The sequence below is a fragment of the Sus scrofa genome, chromosome 13 (assembly GCF_054392235.1).
Source record: "Sus scrofa isolate SSC_HxYL_T2T_F1_AM1 chromosome 13, Sscrofa_HxYL_maternal_Yorkshire_Landrace_v2.0, whole genome shotgun sequence".
Taxonomy (NCBI): domain Eukaryota; kingdom Metazoa; phylum Chordata; class Mammalia; order Artiodactyla; family Suidae; genus Sus; species Sus scrofa.
In genome coordinates this window covers 86,261,178-86,284,080 of record NC_139395.1, presented here as the reverse complement: position 1 = coordinate 86,284,080, position 22,903 = coordinate 86,261,178, and the positions used below count along the sequence as shown (strand labels likewise).

General features: G+C 47.1%; 1 protein-coding gene and 1 long non-coding RNA gene across 27 annotated transcripts in view; one reads left to right on the top strand and one right to left on the bottom strand.

Moving 5' to 3' along the window:
* CFAP92 (cilia and flagella associated protein 92 (putative)) overlaps nucleotides 1-22,903 on the top strand; it is a 141,059-nt gene that overhangs the window by 65,866 nt on the left and 52,290 nt on the right. For 10 of the 26 annotated variants that reach the window (XR_014823884.1, XR_014823881.1, XR_014823883.1 and 7 more), the window contains exons 1-8: nucleotides 2,930-3,101; nucleotides 3,690-3,976; nucleotides 7,967-8,157; nucleotides 8,721-8,925; nucleotides 12,319-12,450; nucleotides 13,382-13,454; nucleotides 15,750-15,871; nucleotides 18,927-19,073. Coding sequence is in view for 19 of the 26 variants with exons in the window: in XM_084989594.1 (XP_084845720.1) it covers nucleotides 3,715-3,976; nucleotides 7,967-8,157; nucleotides 8,721-8,925; nucleotides 12,319-12,450; nucleotides 13,382-13,454; nucleotides 15,750-15,871; nucleotides 18,927-19,073 (1,132 nt within the window). In the remaining 7 variants the exon portion in view is untranslated. Of the gene's footprint in view, nucleotides 1-2,929; nucleotides 3,102-3,689; nucleotides 3,977-7,966; nucleotides 8,158-8,720; nucleotides 8,926-12,318; nucleotides 12,451-13,378; nucleotides 13,455-15,749; nucleotides 15,872-18,926; nucleotides 19,074-22,903 lie in introns of those variants that run through there. The other 16 variants (XR_014823880.1, XR_014823878.1, XR_014823882.1 and 13 more) reach the window with 4 other exon arrangements.
* LOC146397446 (uncharacterized) lies at nucleotides 12,318-16,172 on the bottom strand. Its single transcript, XR_014823901.1, has 3 exons — nucleotides 16,027-16,172; nucleotides 15,719-15,845; nucleotides 12,318-13,906 (listed from the first exon to the last, which is right to left on the bottom strand). It is a non-coding gene; the product is annotated as an uncharacterized LOC146397446 (long non-coding RNA).

Here is a 22,903-nt window from a genome sequence, read left to right as displayed (position 1 = left end):
CTGGCCTGCTCTTGTTAATGGGGCCTTTTAGGAGCTGGTGTATTCCAGTAGCCTTTCCCCTTCCAACCTTGTGTATGTGTGTTTAGCACTTCCTTGCTTGTGGACGGTACTCTCCAGGCTGCCAGACAGAGAAGGTATCAGTGGTGAGAACTTGAGTCTTTGAGTCCTAACCCCCGCCTGCCCCACCCTGGGAGCTCACTGCCATTTGGTGACTTTTCCTCACAGCTGTTAAGGCTCAGTTTGCTTGTTTATATATTTACTTTTAAATTTTATTTTATTTTATTTTACAGCTGCATCCATGGCATATGGAAGTTCCTGGGTCAAGATTGAATCCAAGTCGCAGCTGTGGTAACACCAAATCCCTTTAACCCACTATGATGGGCCAGAGATTGAACCTGACCCCCTGCAGTAACCTGAGCTGCTGCAGACAAATTCTTAATCTATGGCACCTTGGTGGGAACTCCCTATTTAATTTTTTTTTTCTTTTTAGGGCCACACATGATGTATATGGAAGTTCCCAGGCTAGGGGTCAAATCGGAGCTGCAACTGCTGGCCTATATCACAGCTATGGCAATGCTGGATCTGAGCCACATCTGCTACTTACACCACAGCTCACAGCCATGCTGGATCCTTAACCTATTGATCAAGGCCAGGGATTGAACCCTCATCCTCAGGGACACTAGCGGGTTCTTAAACTGGTGAGCCACAACGGCAATTCCTAATTTTTATTTTTAAATTTTATTGAAGTATAGTTGATTTACAATGTTGTATTAATATTTACTGTACAGCAAAGTTATTCAATTATACATATGGTCACATTCTTTATCATTTTCTTTTCCATCATGGTTTATCACAGGATACTGAATTTAGTTCCCTGTGCTATACAGTAGGACCTTGTTATTTATCCATCCTATAAAGACTAGTTTGGAGTTCCCATCGTGGCTCAGCAGTAACGAACCCAACTAGTATCCATGAGGATGCAGGTTTGATCCCTGGCCTTGCTCAGTGGGTTAAGGATATGGTATTGCCGTGAGCTGTGGTGTTGGCAGACGCAGCTCGGATCCCATGTCGCTGTGGCTGTGGCGTTGTAGGCCGGCAGCTATAGCTCTGACTCAACCCCTAGCGTGGGAACTTCCATATGTCACAGGTATAGCCCTAAAAAGACACACACACACACACACACACACACCCCCACACACACCCACATATATATACAAAAGACTGGTTTTCATCTGCTAATCCCAAACTCCCAATCCTTCCTTTCTCTACTGCCTCCCCTTTGGCAAACACGAGTCTCTTCTCTATGTCTGTGAGTTTGTTTCTGTTTCATAGATATGTTCATTTGTGTCATATTTTAGATTCCACATATAAATGATATAATATGGTTTGTCTTTCTCTTTCTGACTTAGTATGATAATCTCTAGGTCTATCCATGTTGCTGCAAATGACGTTCTTTCTTTTTTATGGCTGAGTAATACCGCATTGTATATATGTACCACATCTTCTTTATCCAATCTTCTGTTGATGGACATTTAGGTTGCTTCTATGGTACGACCACTATGGAAAACAGTATGGAGATTCCTCAGAAAACTAAATATAGAACTACCATATGATCCAGCAATCCCTTTCCTGGGCATCTATCTGGATAAAACTTTCATTGAAAAAGATACATGAGCCCCTATGTTCATCGTAGCACTATTCATAATAGCTGAGACATGGAAACAACCTAAATGTCCATCAATAGACAGATAGTTTTGCTCTCCCGCTATGGATAGGTTCTTTCTCAGCTCAGGGCCTGTTAAGTGTGTGTGTGTGTAGCCTCAGCTCCCCACCTCCATCCCCGCTTTTTTTTTTTTTTTTTTTTTGTCTTTTGTCCTTTTAGTGCCCCACTCGCGGCATGAGGTTCCCAGACGAGGGTCTAATCAGAACTGCTGCTGGCCTACACCGGAGCCACAGCAGCGCCAGATCTGAGCCGCGTCTGGGACCTACACCACAGCTCAGGGCAACGCTGGATCCTTAACCCCCCGAGCAAGGCCAGGGATGGAACCCACAACCTCATGGTTCCTAGTTGGATTCATTTCTGCTGCTCCACGACTGAACTCCAGCTCCCCTTTTTGATTAAACTAGTGGAGATCGCCTCTGAACCAGCACCCCCCCCTCCACCCCGACTTCAGACTCTTCATGGCTTCCCTGACCTTGCCAGTTGTTTTCATCCCGCTGGCCCTTGGCTTATGCTGTTTCCTTTGTCTCAAATGCCCTCTCATGCTTTCACTGTCTGCCAAACCCCACAGTCTGGCTTTTGTCTCTTCCTCCATGAAGCCGGCCCCGACCCGCCCCTCTCTGGTCAGCTGCCTCTGTGATGTGTCTCTTCCCCCCACCCCTTCAGTGTTCTCTGCTCTTCTCGACAGGAGCTGGGAGGCGGGGAGGATCAGATAGGCTGGATTTCAATCCGGTGCTGCCACGCACTTGTGTAGCCTCATCCCTTTAAGCCTCAATTTCCTCCTCTCTGATTTTGGGGGCTCATGATAACAAAACAGAATTCTCGTGATATTTTAGGGGTATCAACGACAAAGGCAAAGTCTGTATGAGAGGACAGTGGGGTGGGAGGGGTGATCAGTGTTTGCAGAGCTTCCTTCTCCATCATCACAGAACGGGAAGTGGAGGTAGATGGAGTTTAGGTGGGGAGCCAGCAACGACTCTCCCCGGTTCTGAAGGTGAGGGTCAGGCAGATAATAGGTGCTCACATTCAGAACAGAGATTCCTTAAAGACTGTATGGATGAGTGAATGACTGAAGGCAACTGGTTCTGCATTTGGATACGCTTATCTTTGGGACCCTGTCAGTACGTCTGCCTGCCGGGGACCAGAGGCTGAGGAGGGAAGTCCCGCCTCCCGGAGCGGAGCCCCGCCCCCGGAGCTGTTGCAATGCCTAGCAACGGCCAAATACAGTTGCGCGGAGGGTCTCAAAGGCTTCCCTGCGAGAGCCTCCTCGCGTGGACAGACAGCGTCCTTGGAGCCTCTTCTCCTAGGCGGCTGTGTCAGTGGATTGACACTGAAGTCCAAGTCCACGCAGCTCCAGCGCATCCGCTCGCAGGTGCTGCAGGTAACCCCCGCAGCGCCCTGTCCCCGGCTCCTTCTGAGCAGTCCCTTCTTAGCATCTTCTGGCATGCGGCCTCCAGGACCCAGCAAGTTCAAGTCCAGTCGTGTCTTGCTTAGGGGGTCCTCGGCCTTCTTGACCTGACCAGGTTCTTGTGCTGTCCCCAAATGGCAAGCTCACACTGCTTTGGCACAGCTAACCTGAGGCCCCCCAGCAGAAGCACAGGATCTCTCCTCAACCCCTCCCCCGTGGTTCCTGGGAAAAGGCACTCACCTGGAGCAGGCGCTCCAGAAATGCCGAGCGATTAACTCTGAGTCTTGAAAGGACCAGCACCTGGGGCCTGGAGGCTCGGCCTCTGAGTTGGAGAAACCAGCTTGGCTCATTGTCATGATTGCTGATGGCACCAGCACCGTTGCCTGTGGTTCTCCATTCTGACTCTGAGTGCCTACTGTGTGCCAGGCAGTGTCTGGGCCTGGGCTAGTCAGCCCAGAGCAGGACAGGCACGGGAGGAGGAGAAGCATAGTTCCCCTGCTAGAGTCAGGGGCTTACCCGCTGTGGGCAGCGGTGATGACAGAGTGCCTTTACTCCTCTCAGCCGGGAGTGCCAGCGCCTCTGCAGCATGTCCCTGCACGCCTGGGAATGGGAGGATGAGGACCAGGCCAGCATGGGGCCCATGTCGTCCATCAGTAGCTTTTACGGGTCTGAGAGCCAGTGTGAGGCGGAGGAGCACCTGGTGGTCAGGGCCTGGGCCCAGGAGTCGGACTCTAACCATCCGTGTAGCAGCGAGTCCTCAGACCGGCCTGCCAGCACATTCACCTCTGACATGCCCCACGTCGTCCCCTGCAAATTCATCATCTCTCTGGCCTTCCCAGTGACTGCTGGTAAGTGTCAGATTACCGCACAGTACCCCCTGTGCCGGCGGGGGGGGGGGGTGGAAGGAAAGAAGGGGGGGGGGGCTGGGGGGCGGGGGGGGGCACTCATGGCCTGCTCCCTCCGAGACTCCCCTAAGTGGGGTGGCCGCTGCCAGGAGCAGAGGTCTGGAAAGGAACTGCCATTTTAGGGGGCCTCTGTGGGCGGGACAAGAAGTGGTTGTACTGGCTTCAGACTTAATTCTCTCAACCCCCCAAAAGCAGGTGATGTTATTTCAGCTTTTTGCAGATGAAGAAACAATGGTGAGGTTAAGGCATTTGTTGCCATAAGCTGATTGTGTGTCACCTAATTCCTTGTTTAAAGGCAGGTTCTCAGATGTACTCAATCAACATCTCTGAGTGTAATTCTTCACCGTATATAATTACCATTTTTTGTTGTTGTGGAGGTGAGAACATTTAAAATCTACTCTCAGCAACTTTTAAGTATACAGCACAGTATTGTTAACAAGTCACCACACCATATATGACATCCCCAGAATCTATTCATCATCTCACTGAATGTTTGAATCTTTTGACCTCCTTCCTTCTTCTTTCAATAAATAATGTTTAAATACAAAACAAAAACAAAATCTCGGATTGTAAAGGTGATCACTTGCTGTTGGAAGAAATGCTGTGTAACAAACCCAAACAAACTCTCCAACTCAGGGGCTTCAAACAGGAGTCCCTGTTCTAGTTGAGTGGGTCTACTGGCCAGGCTGCACTCCCTGCAGTGGCTCTGCTCTGCTTGTGTGTCTCTCCTCCTCCTCCAGGCCTGTTGGGCAACCCTGACACACTCTTGTTATGAACAGGCACAGGCACACAGGAGGGCAAGCCGGGTCACCCCAGTACTCTGAAGGTCTTTGGGCACCTCCCACCTCTGAACATTTTATTGGGCAAAGCAAGTCACATGGTTGAACCCCAAAATTAAGGGCAGAGAAAAGTACTCCACTTTTTTTTTTTCCTTTTTTTCTTTTTAGGGCCACACCTGTGGCACATGGAGGTTCCCAGGCTAGGGGTCAAATTGGAGCTGCAGCCGCCAGTCTACACCACAGCCACAGTCACAGAATGCAGGATCTGAGCCGCGTCTGCGACCTACACCACAGCTCACGGCAATGCCAGATCGCCCACCCACTGAGTGAAGCCAAGGATCAAACGTGCACCCTCATGGTTCCTAGTCAGATTCTTTTCTGCTGTGCCACGATGGGAACCTCTTTTTTTCTTTTCTTTTGCCAAAGCACTCCATATATATATATATATATATATATATATATATATATATAATTTTTTTTTTTGCTACTTGAACTGCCCCTGCCCATGGTGATTAATTTCAGCTTCACCTTGTAGTTCTGTTGACGGTTGTTTCAGATATTTTGGAGGCTGTTTTGTTAGGTGTATACCATAGAAATGACCTATCTTTGGGTGAATTGAACTTTTTGTCATTACATATGACCTCCTCTATCCATAATGAAGCCTTTTATTTGTTTTTTTCTCCCTCTTAACTTTTTGGATCATGTACCTTGCTCCCACCACTCTTTTTTGTGGGGCGGGGGCACACTCCTGGCATGTAGAAGTTCCCAGATCAGAAATTGAACCCATGCCACAGCAGGGACCCAAGCTGCTGCAGTGAGAGCTCTGGATCCTTAATCTGCTAGGACACCAGGGAGCTCCCACAGTGATGCTTTTTATCTTTGGTCTATTGATGTCAAGCAAAATAGCTTGGAAAGGGGGTTCCTGTCGTGGCTCAGCAGAAGCGAATCTGCCTAGTATCCATGAGGGCACGGTTTGATTCCTGGCCTTGATCAGTGGGTTAAGGATCTGGCATTGCCGTGAGCTCTGGTGAAGGTAGCAGACACAGCTCAGATCCAGTGTTGCTTTGGCTGTGGTGTAGGCCAGCGGCTACAGCTCTGATTCGACCCCTAGCCTGCGAACCTCCATGTGCTGTGGATGTGGCCCTAAAAAAAGACAACAACAAAAAAACAAAAGTCTGGAAAAAGACATTTGCACATCCCAGCCAAAGGAAAAGTGGTGCTGACCTGATCACCTTTAACCCTCACATCTCTTGCAGGGTCTTCTAGACTTGTTTTTCTTACTTTGGTGCTTTCTTCAAAGACATTTACAAAACAGTTATCTCTGCAGCTCAACCTATGAGACCTTGCCCAAGAGTATTTTTATGGCGCCAATACATTTTTTTTGTCCTTTTAGGGCCACACCTGAGGCATATGGAAGTTCCCAGGCTAGGGGTTGAATCAAAGCTGCAGCCTCTGGCCTATGCCGCAGCCACAGCAACATGGGATCTGAGCCATGTCTGTGACCTACACCACAGCTCATGGCAACGCCAGATCCTTAACCCACTGATGGAGCATGCATCCTCATGGATACTAGTCTGGTTTATTACCAGTGAGCCATGATGGACGCTCCAGTGGAGTCAGTACTTTCGAAGGACCTATCTTTGACCGGATATAAAATTCTGGCTTCAATGTTTTTCCTCCAATACCTGATTATTTATAAGCTTACTTATGAATGTTTATGTAGGTTGTTTAAGAAAAAAGAGATCCTACACATTCTATTCTTTAATTTTCTTTTTAAAAATTGATGGCATGTTATAGATCTCTTAGAGGATATGAGCAGACTTGTTTTTACCTTGTTGTTTGTTTTAAAATGTAGCATTCCAGGAGCTCCCGCTGTGGTGCGGTGGGATTGGCGGTGTCTTGGGAGCATTGGGATGCAGGTCAATCCCTGGCCTGCCACAGTGGGTTAAGGATCCAGTGTTCCTGCACCTGCAGCTTAGGTAGAGACTGCAGCTTAGATCTGATTCCTGGCCCAGGAACTCCATATGCCACAGATGCCACAGGGTGGCCAAAAATGAAAAAAAAAATACTATTCCATTATATGTGTCTAATTTATTCTACCCTGTATTGGTGGACATTTAGGTTGTTTCCAATGTTTTGGTTACAATTCTGTAGTAGACATCCCTGCAGTACATTTCTGGGCATGTGTGGGTACTTCTGTTGCCTAAATTTCAAGAAGTGGAATTGCTGGCTTTAAGATGTGCATTTATGATTTTTTTGGTGTAGATATTGTCAAATTGCTCGCCAAAGGACTGTAGCAATTTGCGGTCCCATGGACAAGAAGTGAGAGGGTCTAGCTTTGCTTGGGTTGAGTCAGAAGGCAGATCTGTGAGATGCTGCCGGCTTCCTGGTCAGTTGCACCTTTACGACAAAGTGTCCTGTCACCAAGGGCGGGCAGGAGAAGCTCATCCCAGACACTGCACAGAGCTTGGCCCCCTGAGGCACAGCATTCATATGATGGCCTTCTGGGTCATAAACACTTGACATTTTAAAACAACGCTTTAAGTATAGTCATAGTTATATAGCATGATGCTCGGAGGAAGCATTTATGGAGCTCCTGACGCATCTTCTCATGGTGTGTAAAATGTCTTTTTCCAGCCTGGAGGGTTTAGTTGAAGGTCAAGGGCAGGCCATGGAGGCTCTGGCCTCCTGTTCTTCCCCCACCTGCCCCACATCATGCAGCTTCCCTTGTGAGGTTCTACAAGGCTCTGCCTTTTGCCTGGGATGTCTGCCAGCGCTGCCCCTTGGATGCTCTGCCAAGGGCTCAGGGGGCTTCCTGCACCCTCATCCCAGCAGGCTTTATTCCTTGCCTCCTCTATTGTCCTTAGAACCTTGTTCAAGCAGCTGGTATTACACAGGTCACATTGTGTTGTGATGGGTTTTTAAAAACTTGTTTCTTACTGCTGAGACTAGAGGCAGCCAGGCAGAGCGCCCCAGGTGAGAAATTGAAGGAGACACTCATCTCAGAGTCACACGCTGGAATTTTGTGCACTGGCGCCCAGTCCAGGGTCCCACACCCCAGCCTCGGGCTCTTCTTGGCTCCAGGGGTTTGTGGAGACGGGTCTGCTTTTCCATGTGAGATTCAAACAAGACTCATTACATCTATGTCTTCCAGGTCACAAAGGGAAATATTCAAGTTTCATCGAGAAATATAGGAGACACACTAAAATGGACAAAGCTATCGCCAAGGTTCGCTATTACTGCCACATCGAGTACTTCCTCCTGCCGGGGGATGTAGAGCCCCAGAAGGTGGACATGGTGGTGTTTCCAGCCTCAGCCAAAGTGTTCCTGGATTCGGGGATAAAGGTATTGGGGAGGCCTTGCAGATACTCTAATGTTCACAAAGTATGTTTGCTTTCCCCTAGAACTTGCTGGAAATGCGGGATCCTGGGCACCACCTTTCGAATGAGAATCTGCTCTGACTGACCTAATCAGAGCAATTGTAGGATTTTTCTCTGTAGATATTTTTACCTCATGATTTCTTTTGTGTCTCAAAAGTTTTGGCGGCTCTTGCTGTTTCTTAGTGTGTGTGCATGAGAATACGTGTGCGTGTGTGCGCACACATGTGTGTGTGTGTTTGCACACACCCATCTGCCCAAGTCCACAGGTTCTGGTTCAGGACTGGAAGTCCATAGAAAGGGCACTCTTGGCAGGTGATTGCTTTTACTTTATTTTTTTGAGGAGCATGGAGGTGTGCGGACCCATGGCACCCATGTCCTGACTCCCCATGTGAGCTGGATGCCGGGAGAGAGTGGGACACACAAGTCACATGAGTGGAGGGCAGGGCCCGCCTTGACGCCACAGTTAGATCTGGGGCCACAGAGCCTCCTTGCTTTGCCTCCTTAAACTCTCTTGCTGTTCTTTCACAGACCGTGAGGCCGTGGCAAGAAGGGGACAAGGTCTGGGTGTCGTGGACCCAAACTTTTAACATCAACATGACAAAGGAATTACTAAAGACAATAAATTTTCACAAAATAACCTTGAGGCTCTGGGACACCAAGGACAAGGTTTCGAAAAAAGTCAGGTATTATCGATTAAAGCCTTCCGTGTTTTCGGAAGATACAGGATCTTTTGGTAAGTCCAGGATCTTGTGTTTTATTTGAAATGTTTCTGGAGGCTTGTGGCGTCTCAGCAGTAACAGGAGAAAAGCCATCACCCCCTGTTTGGTGCCTCTGTGCACCTGGTTTCCGGGCCCATGCTGGTTTCTATGGCACTGCAGTGCCCTCCCAGGATGTGCTCAGCTTTGGGGAGGGCGCCCTGAGCCTGCGTGACCTGTCTCCTGGAACAAATCCTGTGTTTTAGAAGATATCGGGAAATGAAAGAGAACACTCAAAAGTTCCACAGCCCTGGGACAGCCATGTTTCCATTAGGGCTCCCAGACTTCCAGAAAGTCTCCTTTTGAGCCCCCCTTGGAAGAGAGAAAGGCCCACGTTGGAGTCACGCAGCTGACCGTCTCCAGCCGGAGCTGGCAGTGACCTTGGGCCTCTGCTTCCTCGGGTCGATGCTGTGGAGGCAGGGCAGTGGGCATGCGCCCCACCCCCAAGAGATGAGGAGGGTCTCATTGTCCTTGGAGAAACATAAAACTCTCATAAAACTCTGCCAGTTTAATTGTGCTGCGGTGCTGTTCTAAGATGCCTCCCAGTTCCAGGAGACGTTAGAAGGTATAGTGGGCACGCACCTGACCACAGGCAGAACAAGGTGCTGTTGGGGCTGCTGGCCTTAGCCTCTAGGCAGGTACAATCATCCCAACTTTCCGTGAACAGGGTGAGCCTGGACCTGCTCGAAGCGAGAGGCGGTGCCAGAATCAGAACCCAGTTTTTTGGGGACTAGAAAAATCTGCTTTTTCCGGCCTCAAGGAGCTTTCCTGACCTAGGGGCTCAGGGATTCTGATGTTTAATCTTCCATTGACATCCGGCTTCTTACCTTCGGCACTGCCAGTGTCTTGGGTGGGATCACTGCTTGGTGGGAGGGCACTCCTGGGCACAGTAGGACTTTTAGCAGCATCCCGGACCTCAACCCACTGGACTCCAGGACTAGTCTCCATGTCATGAGAGCTAAAAATTTCTTCAGACATTGTCCCCAGGTGCAGAATCGCCCCAGCCGAAAATCACTGATTTGCCTTTAAACTGCTGGTCCTGGGTGAAGAAGTGACTTCAGTATCACTTTCCTCATTTTGACCAAAGGAAGGACCCACGTCCTCAGGGTGTGGGCTCTACACCCCCTGCATTATATGCAGTTGGATGGCCAGCCTAAATGCACATTCCAGGGCCTGCCCCAGAGCTGCTCAGCCCTAATTTCTGATAAACATCTGCCTGGCAATCACCTCACACTGGAGCAGGAATGTGGGGTGGGTGTATCAGGAAGGCTTCCTGGAGAAGGGGGCTTGGGAGCCATGTTTGGAAGGGAAAGTGAAATCAGTTGGCCAGGAAAGGGAGGATGACAGGGGTCCCAGGCCCTGCAGGGAGAGTCTGAGGCCTTTTGCTGTGAGCATCCTGGAACCCACAGCCCCTGCTCCTCCCCAAAATCTGTCCCATATCTGGCATCACTGCATCTTAGGTTAAATCATTTTTCCTATTAAAAAATCAGTTCATGTTCACTTTGCAAAAACAACTGAGAGGTAGAGTAGCCAAAGGGAGAAAAAATTAAAACCACAAGATGCCTGGGCAGAAACAGTCACTAACATTTCCCTGTGCATTTCACACTGGGAACTAAATTTTAACAAAGACACATCTAGTGTACATGCTGTATGAAGTCCCACCTTTTCCCTCTTGAGAAGATATCTTCTTGGAACTCTTGTTTCCTGGGAGGGTGGAAACACCTCCAGAGGTGATTTACTGTTTCACAGGAGAGGACGTTTGTCTGGCTGCCCCTTAGGATGTAGCAAAGGAGAACTTGCCAGCTTTCAGCCTGCTTGTCATCCCAAAACAAGCTAGCATTTTCTTCTTCTTCTTCTTCTTTTTTTCTTTTGCCTTTTTTGCTTTTTAGGGCTGCATTTGCAAGTTCCCAGGCTAGGGGTCAAATTGGAGCTGCAGCTGCTGGCCTACACCACAGCCACAGCAACACCAGATCCTTAACCCACTGAGCGAGGCCAGGGATCAAACTCACATTTGTTAACCCCTAAGCCACAACAGGAACTCCAAGAATTTTCTATTAACCCTGCTCAGCCCCTTGGTTTCTTAGTGTCAGTGCCCCCCTGCCCTGCCCCACCTCGGTCAAGGTTGACTCCCGTTTGCCATCATCTTTTGGCCACCCCCCCACCACCCCTCACAAATCCATGCCTGTTTGGTGTCACTGGGAGGTGCATTGCTCTCTGGAGCTCTCCTCCCCTCTGCACCCAGCATTTTCCTGTCTCCTCCCTCCTGCTCTGTTCCCTCACTTTTCTGTATCACCTGCTGACTCTGGCGCTTCATTGTTCTGCAGCTTTTCCTGGCTGCCCAGTGCCTTAGGAAACGAAATCTGACATCTTCGTCCAGCCCCAAAGGCCTCGCACAGCTTAGTCCCCAAGCGCCCTTTCTCATTGCCTTCACACCTGGTCCAGCCCCAGTCCCTGAAGACACTGGGCTTTTCTTCATTGTAGGGCCTGCCTTCAGGCATCAGGGGCTCTTAGCCTAATCTCTTGCTCTAGAATTTTTATCCATCCTTCAACCCTGACTCCAGTCTCACCTTTCTTCCCCACGTGTTTTTTCAGCATCTGCTATCTCTGTTTTGTTCATGCCCTCCCTCTACTTGTTCATCCTTGCACACATGTTGGGTGCAGTTCTGTGCTTGCAAAGGCAATATTGATAGGTGTGAAGGACATAGAGGGGCGTCCTCCTCGCTGGGGACAGGGAGCTCTGGTCATGGTCACTACTTTAGTAAAGGTTCGGCTCTCTGACCACAGGAGAGTGACCTAAGCGTCTGTGAAAGGGAGGTGGTGAGGTCTTCCTTGAAGTGTGAACATGAATGGAACAACAGAGATAAAACCCTTAATGTTTTTTTTTTTTTTTTTTTTTTTTTTGTCTTTTTGCCTTTTCTAGGACCAAACCCTCGGCATGTGGAGGCTAATCGGAGGCTAGGGGTCTAATCGGAGCTAGGGGTCTAATCGGAGCTGTAGCTGCTGGCCTTCACCACAGCCACAGCAATGCAGGATCTGAGCTGTGTCTGCAACCTACACCACAGCTCACGGCAACATCGGATCCTTAATCCACTGAGCAAGGCCAGGGATCAAACCCAAAACCTCATGGTTCCTAGTTGGATTCGTTAACCGCTGAGCCACGACAGGAACTCCCAAACCCTTAATGGTCTTATTTGGGACAATTCGCTGCCATTCGAAATTTGAGTACCAGGTGGTTTGAGGCAGCGACTCTAGGAGGGCAGGGCATCACCTATGCCACCTCCTGCACCTCGAGTGTGATTGTTACATAGTGGGTGTTCAGTGCGGATTTCCAATTGATGGAGTCAGTGACGCTTTCTTCTCCTGCATTCTAGAGGAAGTGAAACATTTGGTCTTAAGTCAGAGAAGACTGTCAGAACAGAGCATTCACATCAAAGAGGAGCTGCACCAGGAGCACACCCCAGGGAAACCAGAAAAGGCAATAAAAAGCTTGAAGACTTTGCAGGGTGAGTGGAGCTGGCCTTGGTGGACTAGCTGAGTGCAGGACCACAGCAGGGAAAGCTGCTACTTGGTGCTGCTGGTGTGGCGACCGTGCCCCGGCGTCCATCCCTGTGTGTGCAGCAGCGGCTGCTGGGGCTCCTCACTCTCCCAGCTGGCTGGGCTCTTCCTGTGCAACTGGCTCTCCTTGTTGATTCTTTTTCTGTCATTTCTGTGACTTACAAAGAAAATTTTCCAACTGTAGAAGTATATATATACATGCAGTACATATACATATATTTTTTTCTATAATTTTCAGTGCACATAGAAACATATAAAACCAGCAGATAAAATAAGCTACAATTGCATCACAAAGACTGTTATATTTTGGTTATCGTATTATGGCATGTTTCTTTGTTTTTGTGCTAAGGTTTTTTTTTTGCCTAGCTGAGGCTATCCTGGATACATAATTTTGTATCCTGAGATGACCACGTTATCACACGCACTGTCCTATTTCCTTAACACATTTCTGTAAAAGTCATTCGCGGTGACTACATAATATTTCATCTCTTGGTGGTACCCTAAGTTGCTAACTATCCCCTGTCGTGGGAACTTACATACCTTGAGAGTATAGTTTTCAGTATATTCCCTGAGATAAACAGTGCTTAGGTCGATAAGCGAACGGATAACTTTCTTCTCTTTTTCTTCTGTGGGGTATTATATAAGGACCCGTGGGCTTCTCTTGCCTCCATTTGTGCAAAAAAATCCTATTTAGTCTGTATATTTATTCATTTACTCATCTCTTATTAGGCAGCCTTTTCACTGGCTGCCTACTGCACACCGGGCGGGCTGCCTAGAGGCTGGCGCCGCGTGCAGGTCAGGGCCCTGGCTGCAAAGTGAGTTAGATGGAGCAAGAGGTTTGGAGACATTGGCTTAATGTTATCAGTTCTCACCCAGCAGAAACAGAAATGCTTCCCAGGAGCACCGAGGACTATGAGAAGTTACTCAGGACGGAAGATCTGGCCACAGGGCGGTAAGGATGGCCCCACATGATTTTAGGGGGTGGGAGTGGAGCCCCCCTTGTTCTAGCCCACAGACTCCCACCAAGGGTCGTGTCCATTTTCGGGAACTTTGGTTGTTGGAGTTCATGCATCCAGGTGAGACGAACGGGATGGGGAAAGAGATGCTGTGTCTGTGAGCACGCATTATGCGCCAGGCCCTATGCTCTCTCAGGCATGAGCGCATCTCATTTAACCCTCAGAACAACTGTTCTGTGGGTGGTGTCACTGTCTTGGCTAAGTGATTGGAACCAAGATATAAGAACAGAATTCCTGGGAAACTTGGGAACACTGGTGAAGCCTGGGTCTCAACTCACACCTTCAGACGACTGAGTCCACAGTGTTCTTCTGGAAGCCATTGTCCTGGGCTCCTGTAGTCCTGCATGGGTGCCATGGGACTAGGGGAGGATGGAGGCCAGGATGGTAGCTTGGGAGAAAGGAAGAACCAAAAGAACATGTCATTGTATTTTATTTATTTTAATTTAATTTAATTTTTTTTTTTTTTTGTCTTTTTAGGGCTGTACCTGTGGCATATGGACATTCCCAGGCTAGGGGTAGAACTGGAGCTGCAGCTGCTGGCCTACACCACAGCCACAGCAATGCAAGCCACATCTTTGACCTACAGCACAGCCCACGGCAACACCAGATCCTTAACCCAATGAGCGAGGCCAGGGATCGAAGCCGTGTCCTCATGGATACTAATTGGGTTCGTTACTGCTGAGCCATGACGGGAACTCTAAGAACAAGTCTTTTTTTTTGGTTTTTAGGGACACCCTTGTGGCATATGGAGGTTCCCAGGCTAGGGGTCCAGTCGGAGCTACAGCTGCCAGCCTACACTGCAGCCACAGCAATGCCAGATCTGAACCGAGTCTGCAGCCTACACCACAGCTCATGGCAACACTGGATTCTTAATCCACTGAGCAAGGCCAGGGGTCGAACCCACAACCTCATGGTTTCTAGTTGGATTCGTTTCTGCTGAGCCATGATGGGAGCTCCAGAGCATGCCATTTTAAAGTGTTTATTGAAAAAAAATTTTTTTGCATTGAATTTATAGATTAATTTGGAAAGAACTGACCTTTTAAAATTGAGAAGTTTTCCTATACATGATCATGGTTTACTTTTTCACCTAATTCAGGCCCTCCTTTATGACTTTTAATGGGGATAATTTTTTTTTCTCCCTGTAGATGTATATAATTCCTGTAAATGAATTCCTGGATAATTTTAGAGTTTCAGTTGCTTTTATTAATATATTATTTTCCCATCATAATTGATAGTGCAAGTTTGTCTGCAGACCAGAAGCCTCAGCCTTACTGGGAGCTTGTTAGAAATGGGAGTCTAGTGGGAGGGATCGGGAGCTTGGGCTTATCAGACACAACTTAGAAAAGATTTACTAGGAGATCCTGCTGAGTAGCATTGAGAACTTTGTCTAGATACTCATGTTGCAACAGAACAAAGGGTGGGGAAAAATGTAATTGTAATGTATACATGTAAAGATAACTTGATCCCCTTGCTGTACAGTGGGAAAAAATAAAATGGGAGTCTTAGGGCCCCCCACAGGCCCACTGAACTGCAAGCTTCATTTTATTGAGTAATGTTCCTGGATGATTCATATGCACATCAACATTTCCTAAGCACTGGTTGAAAGGAATACAATGTCACGTATTTTTTAAATTTTTAAAATATTAAAAAATTTTTTATTAAAATAGGAATTCCTATCATGTCTCAATGGAAATGAATCTGACTAGTATCCATGAAGATATAGGCTGGATCCCTGGCCTTGCTCAGTGGGTTAAGGATCCGGTGTTGCCGTGAGCTGTGGTGCAGGTCGCAGATGGGGTTTGAATCTGGCATTGCTGTGGCTGTGGTATAGGCTGGCAGCTGCAGCTCTGATTCAACCCCTAGCCCAGGAACTTCCAAATGTCATGGATGCAGCCCTAAAAATTTTTAAAAATTATTAAAATATCATTGATTTACAAGCAATATATTTTTAAAAATCTGCTTACAATTCAGTCCAGTAAATCGATTCTTGTTTTCTTTTAAGACTGCTTCTGTGGCATATGGAAGCTCCCAGGCTCGGGGCTTAATGGGAACTGTAGCTACCAGCCTACACTGGATCCTCAACCTACTGAGCGAAGCCAGGGGTCAAACCTGCATCCTCATGGAGACTAGTTGGGTTCTTAACCTGAAGAGCCACAATGGGAACTCTAGATTATTAGATGTGCTCCCTGACTTTTCTCACCTTTGTTTTTCTCTTTGTGGATTTTTTTTAGGTGGGGTGCTTCAAAACCAGTGATGTCTTCGGGAGGGGCAACCATGTCGGAGATGAGGCAGTTAATTGAGAGGCCATCACATAGCAGCGTAACAAACTTGTTAGAAAAGCAAAAATTTCAAAGTAAGTTATAGTGGGATTTTTGAAATTTTATAGTATAACCATATCTGGAAAAGAATTATGAAATATTTCAAATTCAGAATACTTCAATAAGATTCAAACGTTACTCAGAAGTAAAAAGTACTATGTGCTGTTTAGACTTACCCATTCTGACTCACCTCTTCTTGTCCATCCATCCATCCATCCACCTGTCTCTTCCTTCCTCACTCCACCAGGGTTTCTGTGTTCCTGGTCCATGGTGTGGTATGCACGGGGAACATGAAAATCCCTAGTATTGACCAGAGACTTCTAAATAAATAATGACAGCTCTGTGTGATAGGTGCTGTGCAGGAGGGTGTGTGTGTGTGATAGGGGGGTGGAGCTGGGGGGTGGGTGTGTGGGTTGTGGCGGGTGTGGACATTCTCTGGAGGATAAGAAGCCATCTGCCTCTCCCAGTGGAACGAGGGAACAGCCTCCCAGGGGCAGCAGCAGTTCATGGGAAGTGTGTGTGTTGGTGTCAGGCTGCCCCCAGGCAGGGTCCTTAGGTCACTGAATCCGCCTCCATACCCCTGGCCTCCAAATCCTTGCCAGGTTGTCAGCAAGTGGTTGAGCTTCCAGCATGAGGTGGAAAGTTCCAGATCCTGGATGTTTGCTGCCCATTTCCTGTTTTTTGGCTGTAACTGCCACAGTCAATCCACTTTTCTTGGTTCTAGTTCAACTTGAAGCTTCTGGAGTCGGATTCTCCCCTGAGGGTGGGAGACACGGGATCAAGTCGGTCTTGTTTTTAAAACCCTGAAGACCAGTCCACATGCTCATGTCTGAACACCTCTCAATGCCTCCTACATTTTCTCTTCTCTAGATTAATCAGCCTCATTGTTTTTTAATTCCTTTAGCATTTTTATTTTTTTGTCTTTTTAGAGCTGCAGGTGCGGCATATGGAGGTTCCCAGGCTAGGAGTCCAATCGGAGCTGTAGCCACAGGCTTACGCCACAGCCACAGCAACAGGGGATCTGAGCCATGTCTGTGACCTACACCACAGCTCACAGCAATTCTGGATCCTTAACCCACTGAGCGAGGCCAGGGTTCAGACCCACATCCTCATGGATAATAGTTGGATTTGTTTCTGCTGTGCCACATTGGGAACTCCCTCCTTTAAGTTTTTAAAGGAGGTTTTCAAAGAATTATTTTTATTTTGAAATAGAGATATTAAAGTCCACAGAAAAACATAACAGCAGTGGTAACATAACATAAACATAACAATTTAGGTGTTAGTATTTTGTCATATTTCCTTTATTTCTTTCTCGTTCCTATTTTCTTTTTAAAGAAAAAGGAGGTTACAGATACAGTGTACGAGCCCTTTGCATTCTATGCTTTTCTAAAAATTATTTTTGATTTTTTAATGTTTATTTTTTGGCTGCACCCGTGGCTCTCTTCTCAGACCAGAGATTGAACCTGTGCCACAGCAGTGACAATACCGGATCCTTCACCACGGGCCATCAGGGAACCCCTGCATCCTATACTTTTAAGAAGCACCTTAAAGTGATCCTCACTTAGAAATTGGTGTGATTCCCCCGCTCCACCCTCCGTCTTTCTCATGGATTCACACAATGTTGTACTGATCTGTGTGTTTGTGCGTTTCAGAAATGACTTCACATGTGCATGTCTTCTACAATTTGCTCTTTCACTCAGCTTGATTTCTGAGACTTATTTTGTGTCAGTACTGTTAAGTCCAGCCCCTTCTTCTACCTTCTGTGAAGCGCCCTATTGGGTGGGTGTACCCCTGCAGGCCTCACTGAAGGACATTTGAATTGTCACCAGTTTCCTGCTGCCACTAGCATGGGGTCTCCAGTGCACATGAGGAAGGGTCTAGGGCATGTGCCCAGTGGGATCATGGGCATAGGAAACTTTTCTTGCCCACTTGAGAGATGCTGCCAGCTTAGGGTCCAGGTTGTACCTGTCTGCACTCCTGATAGCAGCCCTCAGAGCCCCCACTTTCCCACCACACACCCTTGCTTGGCATGGGGAGAGCATTCTAGTTTGCTTATTTGAGTAACACTTGTGTCATTTGCCTGTTCCAACTTCTTGGCTTATGTTTTTCTGTTGAGGTTAGCTTTTTTCTTGTTGATCCCAAAGCTTTATTTTTCTTAGGTCTTTTGAATAATGAGGGTCGTGTGCGTCCTGCACACACATCACAGGCTGGGAGCTTGCCTTACCCTGTCTTTTCATGGGGGCTGTCATGTTTTGCACACGAGTCACTCAATTCTCCCTTTCCGGTTTGTATTTTAGGTAACACTTAAGAAACCTTTCTTCATCCAGACAGCAGTCTAATCGCCTGAATATTCTTCTAATGATTTGAAGTTTTTGTTTTCCACCTTTAGTCTGCCACTCATTTTGCACTTGGCATGAGCTGCTCAACAATTTCATTTGACTCCAGGTGGATAATCAATGTAATTGACAAGCCTGTCCTTTCATATGCACTTGAAATGCCACCTCTGGCATCTGTCAAGGCTCCCTATGTGTGTGGATGTATCCCTGGGTTTGCCCAGAATGGTCTGTTGCATTGGTCTTTCTATCACGGTTTTAATTACCCAGGGTTATGTGTCATATCATCTCCTTTTTCTCCTTGATCTGAGTTATGCCCCTCTGCTCACTGACTCTTCTCAGCACTCTTGGAGGTGGGTGCTCTTGTCCCACTAGACAGGTGGGGGAAGGTGCTTTGCCTTAGGAGCGATAGCCCTGGTTCTGGCACTTGGGTGGTTCAGCTCCTGAGCCCACACCCAGCCTGCTCTACGGAGCCAACGTGGAGGACAGCTTGGCTACGTTGTGGTACTGGTGTCGCGGCATGTTTGTTCTGGAGATCAGAATGATCTCTTAATGTTGCCCTGTGTGCAACTGATGACTGGTCTGTGGTGTGCACTTGGATGCCTCCTCTGGTTGCTGGAAGGGCCGGAGGCACAAAGAGCAGACTCTGCCTCCAAGGAGCTCCGGGCACCTTCCCACGTCCCTGCAGCATGAGGCGCGCCTGGCAGCTGGGATCTGAGCTCCCCTTAAGGCTTACTCCCTTCCTTTGATTTCATAGTTAAACAGAAAGAATCAAATGGGCAGAGGAAAAGCCGGAGGAGAAGGAAGAAGTCTCGACTGGAGGAGGAGACGGACTCCAGCCTGGCAGGCCTGGGGAGGCAGAGCCCCATCTCCATCCAGCTGGCCATGATGCCGCTCCTTGCAGGTAGCACACCTGTTCCCCACAGTGGCCTGGCCACATGTGGCCAGAAGGTCCATAAACAGGACACTCCCAGTGAGGCAGCTCCTTTCCCACGCCACCTCGTTTTATGCTCTCAGGCTCCTCCGCAAAGTGGGGGGAATGTCTCCATTATACTGTGGGGGGAAGGGAGGCACAGAGAGGTCAATTGCTTTGTTCAAGATCACATAGAAAGTAAGTGAAATCAGGGTTGAACCCAGGCCTGATTCCAGAGTCCAAGGAAACCTGTGGATAAGAAATGTCACAGTTTTGTTGCTAAATAAAATGGTGCTTTGTATAAAAATGCATTCCTGCAGATTTTCACAAAGACATCTAGTAAAGGAAATGAGGAAAGGGAGACAGTGTTTATGTCCCATCATTTACTTCTCACAACAAACTCTGATCCCCACAATGGTGGTGGTGGTGGTGGTATCGGGGGGGGGGGTTCAGTTTTTTTCAGTGAGGAATCAAAATTCAGAGAAGTCAAGCAACTTACCTGTGGGCACATAGCTCAGTGGCAGAACAAGGACTTGATTCTTTTGCTTTGCAAGATCTGTCACGATTTATGAACTAGGTTCGATAAATAATAGATAGTTTAGATAGTGAAGGCTCAGAATGTATTTTGGGTAAAATTATGTGACTTAGTTTTAAAAAAAGTAATATGGGGGAACCCTTTTTCATTTTAGAGAAAATAACTTCAGACCACTTTCACTATGCAGAAACTTAGGCAGAGGCAGAGGGCAAAACCCTGTAGGGTTGGCGCCCAGTTCCTCAGGTGCCTGGAAAATTGTAGTTCTTGCTTGAGTTGTTGTTGATACATTTTGAGGAAATTCTATTATCTTTTTTAGGTTGCAGTTTTAAATGGATTTTTGAAAATTATTTCCACCCAAAGTGAGTTTTCAGACTGTTACCCACTCAAGCTCTGTCTCCCATGGCACAGCTGTGTGTTAACCCTTTGGACATGAGTTCCCCTCTTATTGGCCAAGAGACTTTGCAGGATCACTTAACATCCCTGGGCCTATCGAGTTGAAGTCCAGCAGCAGTGGCTCCCACCCAGAGGACTTTGGTGCTGTGTGATGCATTTTTGGTTGTCACAGTGAGAATGGGATGCTGCTGAATGTCTCCCAATGCATAGGATGGTCCCCACAACAGAGAATTATCTGTCCCCAAATGTTGGTACTACTGAAACTTGAGACCCTACCCTGGATTGTGGCTGACACCACCCAGCATTTCTGAGTGATGATCTGAGTTGATGTTTGCCCTGGAGAGTCCTTCTAAACTGGGCAGTCTAGGGAGTTCCTATTGTGGCTCAGTGGAAATGAATCTGACTAATATCCATGAGGATGCAGGTTCCATCCCTGGCCTCACTCAGTGGGTTGGGGATCCGGCGTTGCTATGAACTGCAGCGTAGGTCACAGATATGGCTAGGATCCCACGTTGCTGTGGCTGTGGCGTAGGCCAGCAGCTATAGCTCCGATTTGACCCCTAGCCTGGGAACTTCCATATGCTGTGGTGCAGTCCTAAAAACAAAAAATAAAAATATACAAAATAAATAAACCGGGCAATCTGGAGTTCCCACTGTGGTACAGTGGGATTGGCAGCGTCTGTGGAGCACTGGGATGCAGGTTCACTCCCTGGCCTGGCACAGCAGGTTAAGGATCTGGGGTTGCTCAGATTTGATCCCTAATCCAGGAACTCCATATGCTACAGGGCCAAAAAAGGAAAAGAAAAAAAGAAACGAAAAAAGCACTCTTACAGCTGCCTATGTGCCCTGCGGCCACATCACGACCCTTTTCTGTAGTTGCATTGTTATAAAACTGTCATGGCAGAAGGGGTGCTGTGCTGGATTTGGCTCAAATGTACCACTTACCTTCTACATCAATACCCACGCAAATACCTCTGCTTTTCTCCCTGGACCACAACAGTGAAAATGACACCCCTGGCCACCAAGCATAGACCCTAGTGTTACCCGTTCCTGAGTGTGTTCTGTTCTAGGGTAAGTGCCCTGAGCAGCGCCCTGGCAGAGCTTTCTGCAGTGAAGGTCTCGATTCCTGTCTCCTCATAGCCATGTGTGGCCGGCTACTGAGCATGTGAAATGGGACTGTGTGATGGAGGAAATGCATTTTATTTTATTTATCTTTTTGGCCGCATCTGCAGCATGTGGAAGTTCCCGGGCCAGGGACTGAACCTGTAGCACAGGTGGGACCTATGCCCCAGTTGTAGTCACACCGGATCCTTAACACATTGCACCACAGGGGAACTTCTGGAGGAGAAGTGCATTTTAAATTGTATTTAATTTTAATTAATTTGAATATAAAGTATCCACATACAGCCAGTATCTATTGGACTGGATAACACAAATCTAGGCTGGTAGTTCTAGACTTGCCTGGGGAGATTTTTTTTTTAATTAAAGTATAGTGATTTACAGTGTTGTACCAGATTCTGCTATAGAGCAAATTGACTCAGATGGGTGTGTGTGTGTGTAACCACATTCCTTTATATTATCTTCCATCATAGTCTATCCCAGGAGGTTGGATACAGTTCCCTGTGCTGTACCAATAGGCCCTTGTTATCTATCCATTTTAAATGCTATAGTTTGCATCTGCTAACCCCAAACTCCCAGTCCATCTCACTCCCTTTCTCTTCCCCTTGGCAACTACAAGTCTGTTCTCCATGTCCATGAGTTTGTTTCTGTTCTGTAGATAGGTTCATTTGTGTCATATTTTAGATTCTACATGTAAGTGATATCTTATGGTGTTTATTTTTCCCTTTCTGACTTATTTCACCTAGTAAGATAATCTCTAGTTGGATCCAAGTTGCTGTGCATGGCATTATTTCATTCTTTTTTATGGCTGAGTAGTAGTCCATTGTATATACGTACCACATCTTCTTAATCTAGTTGTCAGTTGATGGACATTTAGGTTGCCTCCATGTCTCAGCTATTGTGAATAGCGCTGCTGTGAACATAGGGGTGCATGTATCTTTTTGAATTATGTTTTTGTCTGGATATATGCCCAAAAGTGGGATTGCTGGATCATATGGTAGTTCTATTTTGAGTTTTCTGAGTAACCTCCATACTGTTTTTCATAGTGACTGCACCAACTTACAGACCCACCAATTGTGTAGGAGTGTTCTCTTTTCACCACACCCTCTCCAGCATTTGTTATTTGTAGACTTTTTGCGAGGGAAGGGGTTGCATCCATGGCATCTGGAAGTTCCCGGGCTGGGAGCCAAATCTAGGCTGGGAATCAAATTGAAGCTTTGGCTGTGACCTAGACCACAGCTGCCACAACAAAAGATCTTTAACCCACTGTGCCAGGTTGCTATTTGTAGACTTTTTAGTGATGGCCATTCTGACTGGTGTGAGGTGGTACCTTTATGTTTATCCTTTTGCTATGCCTTATGTTTACCATCACTTTCACAATTAAGGTTTTTTTTCCTTTTTGATCTGTATACTGGTGTATTTAAGTGATTACTTTCCAGGTGTGATTTCCTGCTTTTTATATCTTCTTGCTTCTTTTCTCTTTAGAGGAGACATTTCAATATTTCTTTTAGGGTAGGTTTAGTATTGCTGTACTTTTTAAGTTTTTGTTTGTCTAAGAAATTATTTACTTCTCTTATTCTAAATGATAATCTTGCTGGGGAGAGTATTTAGGTTGCACACTGTCCCCTTTCACAACTTTGAATATATCTTGCCACCCCCTGTGGCCTTGAATGTTTTTGTAGAGAAATCAGCTAATAGCCTTATGTGGGTTCCGTTTATAATTAACCCTTTTTTTGGCTTTTGCTGCCTTTAGAATCCTCTCTTTATCTTTAAC